We start from the raw sequence: 10,427 nt of genomic DNA, 5'->3' as shown, positions 1-10,427 counted from the left end.
TTTCTGGTTTTTATAGTTTTGGCGGCCGGGGGAGGAGCGGTGGTCCGCCGCGTCCTGCGCGTGCGCCGCCTCCTAGTCCCGCGCTTGCCCGCCCCCGTCAGGCAGTGCATCTATCTAGCCCTATTGGAGGAATTTAGGGGTCTCTTGGAGCTGTCTGCATATGCTAGAGCCTAGTACCGTGTGGAGGCTCACCCAACGTCACTGGGCCGTCCGGAAGTAGACGGCAGGAGCCAGCCTATCGCCCAAAGACCCACCACCGCAGCCTCTGGCTCTGCATATATAGAGCGAACGCTGTGGCAGCCCAGTTCCAGCGCAGACAGCAGTGAGTGCAGACCCTCTCTCCTCACTGCTGCTCTCCCTGACTTGCCCCTGCAGACGGCCCGGTTGAGCTATCAGCTCCCGCCTCTGCTATGGCGGCAAGGAGAAAGCGGCTCCTGACGACGGGGACGGATGGACCCGCGTGCAGAGCAAGCGGGCCCGAAGGAGGACGCTTCACGAGGACGGCGGGGAGGACCGATCGAGCGGACCCCTGCCGGAGTGGAGGCTGGTGTCTTCGGACTTCAGCACCCACTACCAGGCCATTCGGTGGATGGAGGACGAGCGGAAGCTGCGACTCCGGGTGACGGTCTCCCGCGCGGGGGACTTCCTCATCCGTGCGTGGGACTGGGACCACGCCACCACCCTGGACGAGATTGCTGCTGGACGGACCCGCGGCATCACCCTGGAGAAAAAGGAGGCGGCGGTGAAGGGTGTCCTGCTTGGATACCCAACCCACCTCCCATTGGACCCGGTGTTGGCGCACCCCTGCGTTGCAGCTGCAGTGAGGTGCCACTACAACGCCGGCCACGGACGACGCCTGCCCACCCTGAGCGTGCAGCTGACGCTGCGGGGACGTGTCCCCTCCTTGATGGACCTCGGATGCTGGGGACTCTTTACCTGCCGCCGCTACGTGCGGAGCCTGTGCGCTGTTACAAGTGCCAGGCTTTCGGCCACAGCAACGGCAGTGTACCATGACGAAGGAGCTGTGCGGCGTGTGCAGCGGGGACCACGCTACGAGGGACTGCGTTCGCCGCCTTAGGAAGGCGTGACGCGCCCGGTGGCTGTGTGCTAACTGCAGTTCAGGTCACCATGCCTGGAACCGCAGGTGCCCGCTCGACTCCGCAGAATCCCGGAGCCAAGCTGCAGAGGACGACGTCTTCGGCGGACCCGGCAGCAGCGCGGCCAAGGCAGCCGCCACGGAGAGGACGCCACCCCACGGTGAAGGACGAAGAGGAGCGCCGCAGACGGAAGGAGGACAGGACCCACGGAACTGAGCGTCCCGACACCAAAGTCTCCCGCTAGGGAGATGGAGTGGACCCACCACGGCCGACGAGAACGGAGACGGCTGCGGCGACCGCCGGTGACACCCCCAGTAGTGTCCCCAGATGTACCCGCGCCGAAGAAGACAAAGAGGACCAGGGACCAGACACTCGAGACGGTGGACGCGCCGGCGACTGCAGTGGAGCCAGCACCCCGCGAGGCCCCCGGCAGCTGCCAGGCGACCCAGACCCCACGGACCTACAATTTCAGTGAGGGCGAGTTGGTGGATCTCCTGATCCGCTACGAGCACCTCACTGAACAAGAAGAGGAGGCTAGGTTCGAGAGGATCCACACGAGACAGCCTCCCCTTAGTGAGGAGGACACTCCGTGAAGGAAGCCGCTCCCAGCCTCCATCCGCACGGCCCGCCCACTGGGTAACCCCCCACGTCACTTCGACCACAGGCAGGAGGTTGAGTGGGCGACTTACGAGGAGGAAGACGTCTCGGAGGACGAGGTCGACGTCGGAGACGTGGACGACGACCTCTTCCTCAACGCAGACAGAGACCTCACCGACGCTGAGCTCGAAAGCTACTACGCCGGTGACCACTGAATAAAAAGACATTTCATCCATGTGTAATCTTGTCCAATTGTAACTAGTGCCAACTATGTATCGTACATCGGGCAGGCTGCTTGTTTAGAGCCTGCTTTGGTAACCGCTTATTTTTGTAATTTTCATGTTTATTTTTATTTTTGTATCTTATGTAAAAGTTATCAATAAACTATTAAAGCAAAAAAGCCCAACAACACAGTTCCGGCGCAGACAGCAGTGAGTGCAGACCCTCTCTCCTCACTGCTGCTCTCCCTGACTTGCCCCTGCAGACGGCCCGGTTGAGCTTTCAGCTCCCGCCTCTGCTATGACGGCTAGAAGGAAGCGGCCCACGGAGTCCGCTCCTGACGACGGGGACGGATGGACCCGCGTGCAGAGCAAGCGGGCCCGAAGGAGGACGCTTCACGAGGACGGCGGGGAGGACCGATCGAGCGGACCCCTGCCGGAGTGGAGGCTGGTGTCTTCGGACTTCAGCACCCACTACCAGGCCATCCGGTGGATGGAGGACGAGCGGAAGCTGCGACTCCGGGTGACAGTCCCGCGCGGGGGACTTCCTCATCCGTGCGTGGGACTGGGACCACGCCACCACCCTGGACGAGATTGCTGCAGGACGGACCCGCGGCATCACCCTGGAGAAAAAGGAGGCGGCGGTGAAGGGTGTCCTGCTTGGATACCCTACCCACCTCCCATTGGACCCGGTGTTGGCGCACCCCTGCGTTGCAGCTGCAGTGAGGTGCCACTACAACGCCGGCCACGGACGACGCCTGCCCACCCGGAGCGTGCAGCTGACGCTGCGGGGACGTGTCCCCGCCTCGCTGGACCTCGGATGCTGGGGACGTTTTACCTGCCGCCGCTATGTGCCGGAGCCTGTGCGCTGTTACAAGTGCCAGGCTTTCGGCCAGCAACGGCAGTGTACCAGACGGAGGAGCTGTGCGGCGTGTGCAGCAGGGACCACGCCACGAGGACTGCGTTCGCCGCCTTCAGGAAGGTGTGGCGCGCCCGGTGGCTGTGTGCCCGAACTGCAGTTCCGGGCACCATGCCTGGAACCGCAGGTGCCCGCTCGGCTCTGCAGAATCCGGGTGCCAAGCTGCGGAGGACGACGTCTTCGGCGGACCCGGCAGCAGCGCGGCCTATGCAGCCGCCCACGGAGGAGGACGACACCCCACGGAGAAGGACGGAAGAGGAGGCGCCGCAGCGGAGGAGAAGCCGGGACCCACGGGCAGAGCGTCCCGACACCAAAGTCTCCCGCTAGGGAGATGGAGTGGACCCACCACGTCTGACGAGGACGGAGACGGCAGCGGTGACCGCTGAGGTGACACCCCCAGCTGTGTCCCCGGAGGTACCCGCCAGCAAGAAGAAAAAGAGGACCAGGGACCAGACACCTGAGACGAGGGACGCGCCGACGACTACGGAGGAGCCAGCACCCGCAGGGCCCCGGTAGCTGCCAGGCGACCCAGACCCCACGGATCTACACCTTCAGTGAGGGCGAGCTGGTGGATCTTCTGATCCGCTACGAGCACCTCACTGAGCAAGAAGAGGAGGCCAGGTTCGAGAGGATCCCGCACGAGACAGCCCTCCCCTTAGTGAGGAGGACACTCCGTGAAGGGAAGCCGCTCCCTGCCTCCATCTGCACGGCCCGCCCACTGGGTAACCCCCCACGCCACTTCGATCATAAGCAGGAGGTTGAGTGGGCGACGTATGAGGAAGAAGACGTCTCGGAGGACGAGGTCGACGTCGGAGGCGTGGACGAAGACCTCTTCCTGAATGCAGACAGGGACCTCACCGACGAGGAGCTTGCAAGCTACTACGCCGGTGACCAGTGATTAAAAAGACATTTCCCCCACGTGTAATTTTTGATAGATTTGTACCAAGTGTAGTATATGTACAGTACATCGGGCAGGCTGCTTGTTTAGAGCCTGCTTTGGTAACCGCTTATTTTTGTAATTTTCATGTTTATTTTTATTTTTGTATCTTATGTAAAAGTTATCAATAAACTATTAAAGCAAAAAAGCCCAACAACACAGTTCCGGCGCAGACAGCAGTGAGTGCAGACCCTCTCTCCTCACTGCTGCTCTCCCTGACTTGCCCCTGCAGACGGCCCGGTTGAGCTTTCAGCTCCCGCCTCTGCTATGACGGCTAGAAGGAAGCGGCCCACGGAGTCCGCTCCTGACGACGGGGACGGATGGACCCGCGTGCAGAGCAAGCGGGCCCGAAGGAGGACGCTTCACGAGGACGGCGGGGAGGACCGATCGAGCGGACCCCTGCCGGAGTGGAGGCTGGTGTCTTCGGACTTCAGCACCCACTACCAGGCCATCCGGTGGATGGAGGACGAGCGGAAGCTGCGACTCCGGGTGACAGTCCCGCGCGGGGGACTTCCTCATCCGTGCGTGGGACTGGGACCACGCCACCACCCTGGACGAGATTGCTGCAGGACGGACCCGCGGCATCACCCTGGAGAAAAAGGAGGCGGCGGTGAAGGGTGTCCTGCTTGGATACCCTACCCACCTCCCATTGGACCCGGTGTTGGCGCACCCCTGCGTTGCAGCTGCAGTGAGGTGCCACTACAACGCCGGCCACGGACGACGCCTGCCCACCCGGAGCGTGCAGCTGACGCTGCGGGGACGTGTCCCCGCCTCGCTGGACCTCGGATGCTGGGGACGTTTTACCTGCCGCCGCTATGTGCCGGAGCCTGTGCGCTGTTACAAGTGCCAGGCTTTCGGCCTGAGCAGCAACAGTGTACCAGACGGAGCTGTGCGGCGTGTGCAGCGGGGACCACGCCACGAGGGACTGCGTTCGCCGCCTTCGGGAAGGTGTGGCGCGCCCGGTGGCTGTGTGCCCGAACTGCAGTTCCGGGCACCATGCCTGGAACCGCAGGTGCCCCGCTCGGCTCTGCAGAATCCCGGGTGCCAAGCTGCGGAGGACGACGTCTTCGGCGGACCCGGCAGCAGCGCGGCCTATGCAGCCGCCCACGGAGGAGAGGACGACACCCCACGGAGAAGGACGGAAGAGGAGGCGCCGCAGCGGAGGAGGAAGCCGGGACCCACGGAGCAGAGCGTCCCGACCAAAGTCTCCCGCTAGGGAGATGGAGTGGACCCACCACGTCTGACGAGGACGGAGACGGCAGCGGTGACCGCTGAGGTGACACCCCAGCTGTGTCCCCGGTACCCGCCAGCAAGAAGCCAAAGACGACCAGGGACCAGACACCTGAGACGAGGGACGCGCCGACGACTACGGAGGAGCCAGCACCCCGCGAGGCCCCCGGTAGCTGCCAGGCGACCCAGACCCCACGGATCTACACCTTCAGTGAGGGCGAGCTGGTGGATCTTCTGATCCGCTACGAGCACCTCACTGAGCAAGAAGAGGAGGCCAGGTTCGAGAGGATCCCGCACGAGACAGCCCTCCCCTTAGTGAGGAGGCCACTCCGTGAAGGGAAGCCGCCCTGCCTCCATCTGCACGGCCCGCCCACTGGGTAACCCCCCACGCCACTTCGATCATAAGCAGGAGGTTGAGTGGGCGACGTATGAGGAAGAAGACGTCTCGGAGGACGAGGTCGACGTCGGAGGCGTGGACGAAGACCTCTTCCTGAATGCAGACAGGGACCTCACCGACGAGGAGCTTGCAAGCTACTACGCCGGTGACCAGTGATTAAAAAGACATTTCCCCCACGTGTAATTTTTGATAGATTTGTACCAAGTGTAGTATATGTACAGTACATCGGGCAGGCTGCTTGTTTAGAGCCTGCTTTGGTAACTGATTATTTTTGTAATTTTTCATGTTTAATTTTTATGTATGTCTTATGTAAAGGTTACCAATAAACTATTAAAGCAAAATTAAAGCAAATGGCAGCCCAAGGACACAGTTCCGGCGCAGACAGCAGTGAGTGCAGACCCTCTCTCCTCACTGCTGCTCTCCCTGACTTGCCCCTGCAGACGGCCCGGTTGAGCTTTCAGCTCCCGCCTCTGCTATGGCGGCTAGAAGGAAGCGGCCCACGGAGTCCGCTCCTGACGACGGGGACGGATGGACCCGCGTGCAGAGCAAGCGGGCCCGAAGGAGGACGCTTCACGAGGACGGCGGGGAGGACCGATCGAGCGGACCCCTGCCGGAGTGGAGGCTGGTGTCTTCGGACTTCAGCACCCACTACCAGGCCATTCGGTGGATGGAGGACGAGCGGAAGCTGCGACTCCGGGTGACGGTCTCCCGCGCGGGGGACTTCCTCATCCGTGCGTGGGACTGGGACCACGCCACCACCCTGGACGAGATTGCTGCTGGACGGACCCGCGGCATCACCTTGGAGAAAAAGGAGGCGGCGGTGAAGGGTGTCCTGCTTGGATACCCTACCCACCTCCCATTGGACCCGGTGTTGGCGCACCCCTGCGTTGCAGCTGCTGTGAGGTGCCACTACAACGCCGGCCACGGACGACGCCTGCCCACCCGGAGCGTGCAGCTGACGCTGCGGGGACGTGTCCCCGCCTCGCTGGACCTCGGATGCTGGGGACGATTCACCTGCCGCCGCTACGTGCCGGAGCCTGTGCGCTGTTTCAAGTGCCAGGCCTTCGGCCTGAGCAGCGGCAGTGTACGAGGACAGAGGAGCTGTGCGGCGTGTGCAGCAGGGACCACGCCACGAGGACTGCGTTCGCCGCCTTCAGGAAGGTGTGGCGCGCCCGGTGGCTGTGTGCCCGAACTGCAGTTCCGGGCACCATGCCTGGAACCGCAGGTGCCCCGCTCGGCTCTGCAGAATCCCGGGTGCCAAGCTGCGGAGGACGACGTCTTCGGCGGACCCGGCAGCAGCGCGGCCTATGCAGCCGCCCACGGAGGAGAGGACAACACCCCACGGAGAAGGACGGAAGAGGAGGCGCCGCAGACGGAGGAGGAGGACGGGACCCACGGAGCAGAGCGTCCCGACACCAAAGTCTCCCGCTAGGGAGATGGAGGTGGACCCACCACGTCTGACGAGGACGGAGACGGCAGCGGTGACCGCTGGTGACACCCCCAGCTGTGTCCCCGGAGGGACCCGCCAGCAAGATGAAAAAGAGGACCAGGGACGAGACACCCGAGACGAGGGACGCGCCGACGACTACGGAGGAGCCAGCACCTGAGGCCCCCAGTAGCTGCCAGGCGACCGCGACCCCCGCGATCTACACCTACAGTGAGGGCGAGCTGGTGGATCTTCTGATCCGCTACGAGCACCTCACTGAGCAAGAAGAGGAGGCCAGGTTCGAGAGGATCCCGCACGAGACAGCCCTCCCCCTAGTGAGGAGGACACTCCGTGAAGGGAAGCCGCTCCCTGCCTCCATCTGCACGGCCCGCCCACTGGGCAACCCCCCACGCCACTTCGATCATAAGCAGGAGGTTGAGTGGGCGACGTATGAGGAAGAAGACGTCTCGGAGGAGGAGGTCGACGTCGGAGGCGTGGACGAAGACCTCTTCCTGAATGCAGACAGAGACCTCACCGACGAAGAGCTCGCAAGCTACTACGCCGGTGACCAGTGAATAATATGACATTTTCCCCTGTGTATTTGTGAACATTTGTATCCTGTGTAACCTATGTACTGTACATCGGGCAGGCTGTTTATTGAGAGCCTGCTTTGATAACCGATTATTTTTGTAATTTTCATGTTTATTTTTATTATTATGTCTTATGTAAAAGTTATCAATAAACTATTAAAGCAAATGGCAGCCCAACACTCACTCCACTGTTGAGCTACCCACCTGAACCATGACTGGCCGCGGCAAGGGAGGCAAGGGACTCGGAAAGGGAGGCGCCAAGCGTCACCGCAAGGTTCTTCGGGACAACATCCAGGGCATCACCAAGCCGGCCATCCGTCGTCTGGCGCGCCGTGGCGGTGTGAAGCGCATCTCCGGGCTCATCTACGAAGAGACCCGTGGTGTGCTCAAGGTGTTCCTGGAGAACGTCATCAGGGATGCCGTCACCTACACTGAGCACGCCAAGCGCAAGACCGTCACCGCCATGGACGTGGTGTACGCCCTCAAACGCCAGGGCCGCACCCTGTACGGCTTCGGTGGTTAATGCCGCTGCCTGAGCGAGCCCGACCTAACCCACCCACCCACCCCGGACCTCTTTGAGGTCCACATTCTTATTCACTAAGAGAATAGTAGCACACATTTTACTTCAGTTATATTTCCTTTTTTTCTTTCTTTCTTTCTTTCTTTCTGTTTCCTCCCTCCCTCCCTCCCTCCCTCCCCCCTGCCTAATGATGGTTCACACCTCCGCCCACTGCTCCCCATCCACCTCATTTGACACTAGTTTGTTTGTTTCCTCAATCCCATCTTTTCCCTCCCTCCCTCCCTCCCTAATGATGGTTCACACCTCCGCCCACTGCTCCCCATCCACCTCATTTGCCACTAGGAAGCTCCAATTTGTTTGTTTCAGTTCTTACAGAAACATCATTTTGCCATAATTTCCCCTGTCCCTGTCAATTCTTTGTAAAATCAGTAACAGGATATTTATGAAAAGAGAGAGAGAGAGAGAGAGAGAGAGAGAGAGAGAGAGAGAGAGAGAGAGAGAGAAAACTATATTGGAAAATATATAGACAAAACAAAGCGACGTCTGGACGGGAAGAGGAAAAGAAAGAGAGGAAGAATGACATAGAAAGGTTAAGAAAGAAAGAGAAAGAAAAAAAGGAGAAAAAGAGAAAGAAAGCAATAATGAGAAAGACGGCAAATATATAGACAGAGAGAAAGAAGCCTCCCCTTCTTGATCCACTCCTTCTATTGTCTCTTGGATTGTGCAGGAGTGTATAGGAAAGCAAGGGTAGGGTTAGAGGGTGAGGGACAGGCTCAGAGCGACCTTTGAAAGGGAAAGGCTGAGGAAGTGGGAATCTCCCTCTCCCTCTCCCTCCTCCTCCTCCTCCTCCTCCTCCTGCTCCTGCTCCTCCTCCTCCTCCTCCTCCTCCTCCTTCTTCTTCTTCTTCTTCTTCTTCTTCTTCTTCTTCTTCTTCTTCTTCTTCTTCTTCTTCTTCTTCTTCTTCTTCTTGTTTCTCGTTGTCGTCCTCATCATAACGTTGCGCCCTCTCTTACTGGACCCGCTTTTTCAGATACGTTGAACCAGCCCCGCCACCGAGTAGCCCGCCGGAACCCTGGGCAAGCGTCTACATGCCCAACAGTAGACAGGTGGATGACTAAAAAGCTGCAAATACGTTTCTATGAAAGTAGGTGTGCCGGCATGTATATAGGTGTGCCTGCCTGCCTGCCTGCCTGCCTGCCTGCCTGCCTGCCTGCCTGCCAATTAAAGCGAACGGGCTAGCTAACAGACAAACACAAAACTAGCTAGCTAACAAACTTAAAGACAAACTAGCTAGCTAGCAAACAAACAAACAAACAAACAAACAAACAAACTGACTGACTAGCTAGCTAGCAAGCAAGCAAGCAAGCAAGCAAACAAACAAACAAACAAACAAACAAGGTAGCTAGCTAGCAAAAAAACAAAATAACAAGCTAACTAGCAAACAAACAAACAAACAAACAAACTCACTAGCTAGCTAGCTAGCAAGCAAGCAAACAAGCTAGCTAGCAAACAAACAAACAAACAAACAAACTAACTAACTAACTAACTAACTAACTAACTAACAAACAAACAAACAAAATAACAAGCTAACTAGCAAACAAACAAACAAACAAACAAACAAGCTAGCTAGCTAGCAAGCAAGCAAGCAAGCAAACAAGCTAGCTAGCAAACAAACAAACAAACAAACAAACTAACTAACTAACTAACTAACTAACTAACTAACTAACTAACAAACAAACAAACAAACAAACAAACAAACAAACAAACAAACAAACAAACAAACAAGGTAGCTAGCTAGCAAACAAACAAAATAACAAGCTAACTAGCAAGCAAGCAAGCAAGCAAACAAAAAAACAAACAAACAAAGAAACAAACTAACTAACTAACTAACTAACTAGCTAACTAGCAAAAAAGCTAATTAGGGAGCTAGCTCGTTTGTTTGTTGCAAGCTAACTTGTTAGTTAGTTTTGTTGTGGGAGTTTTGTTCTTAGTTTGTTGAGGTTTGTAATGCGTGTTGGCTTTCCTTTTTGGGGGGGGGGGGTTTGCTTGGGATGGAGTATTGCGATTTCTTTTTACATATGTTAGATGACTGTCTCTCTTTAGTGATTCTGAAAGTCCTTCAGCGAAAATAATCACTTGGATTATAGTGTCTTTCCTGCAATATTTGCCTGTGCAATGGAATAAGTATTATTTCATCTATCACTGAAATAGCTGGATGTTGATACAAAAATACTCAACTCCTAATACCTCCCCAATTGTTTTTTTTTTTTTTTTTTTTAATGCAAGACCATAGGTAATAGTAGCTGTATCCACAGTTGCCAGATTATCGTACTCAGAGCCTCGTATTTACCGGTTTCTGGCCCATAACTGTTGCCAAGAAGCACCAATAATTAACCATTTAAACGATAACCATATATGAAGGCAGTTATTTGGGTGATGAAAGCGGTTTTGGGGTAGGATATCGGCAAACATTAAAGGCAGAGTACGACAATCTGG

General features: G+C 57.3%; 2 protein-coding genes across 3 annotated transcripts; both read left to right on the top strand.

Moving 5' to 3' along the window:
- Positions 1 to 424: 424 nt before the first annotated feature.
- On the top strand, positions 425 to 7,002 carry LOC126991551 (uncharacterized; the record flags this gene model as incomplete). The annotated part of the gene is made up of 3 exons (XM_050850288.1): positions 425 to 825; positions 2,640 to 2,818; positions 6,914 to 7,002. Coding segments are annotated over 3 exons (669 nt in total), but the record flags the coding sequence as incomplete, so codon positions are not given.
- Positions 3,341 to 7,963, top strand: LOC126991535 (histone H4). 2 transcript variants are annotated; one of them, XM_050850276.1, is made up of 2 exons: positions 3,341 to 3,452; positions 7,120 to 7,963. In XM_050850276.1, exon 2 carries the CDS (start codon positions 7,623 to 7,625, stop codon positions 7,932 to 7,934), a length of 312 nt encoding a protein of 103 aa, XP_050706233.1. In that variant the 5' UTR covers positions 3,341 to 3,452; positions 7,120 to 7,622; the 3' UTR covers positions 7,935 to 7,963. The 2 variants fall into 2 exon arrangements, with proteins under 2 accessions (XP_050706233.1, XP_050706232.1); XM_050850275.1 differs by lacking the exon at positions 3,341 to 3,452 and adding an exon at positions 5,111 to 5,276.
- Positions 7,964 to 10,427: the final 2,464 nt, after the last annotated feature.

Source organism: Eriocheir sinensis, unplaced genomic scaffold (assembly GCF_024679095.1).
Source record: "Eriocheir sinensis breed Jianghai 21 unplaced genomic scaffold, ASM2467909v1 Scaffold3, whole genome shotgun sequence".
NCBI classification, from domain to species: domain Eukaryota; kingdom Metazoa; phylum Arthropoda; class Malacostraca; order Decapoda; family Varunidae; genus Eriocheir; species Eriocheir sinensis.
The sequence above is the reverse complement of the archived record's forward strand: the minus strand, read 5'-3'. Positions and strand labels throughout refer to the sequence as shown.

What these genes read in the sequence shown, in the direction of transcription:
- LOC126991535 (XM_050850276.1), top strand. Translation starts at nt 7,623, where the DNA reads ATGACTGGCCGCGGCAAGGGAGGCAAGGGACTCGGAAAGGGAGGCGCC.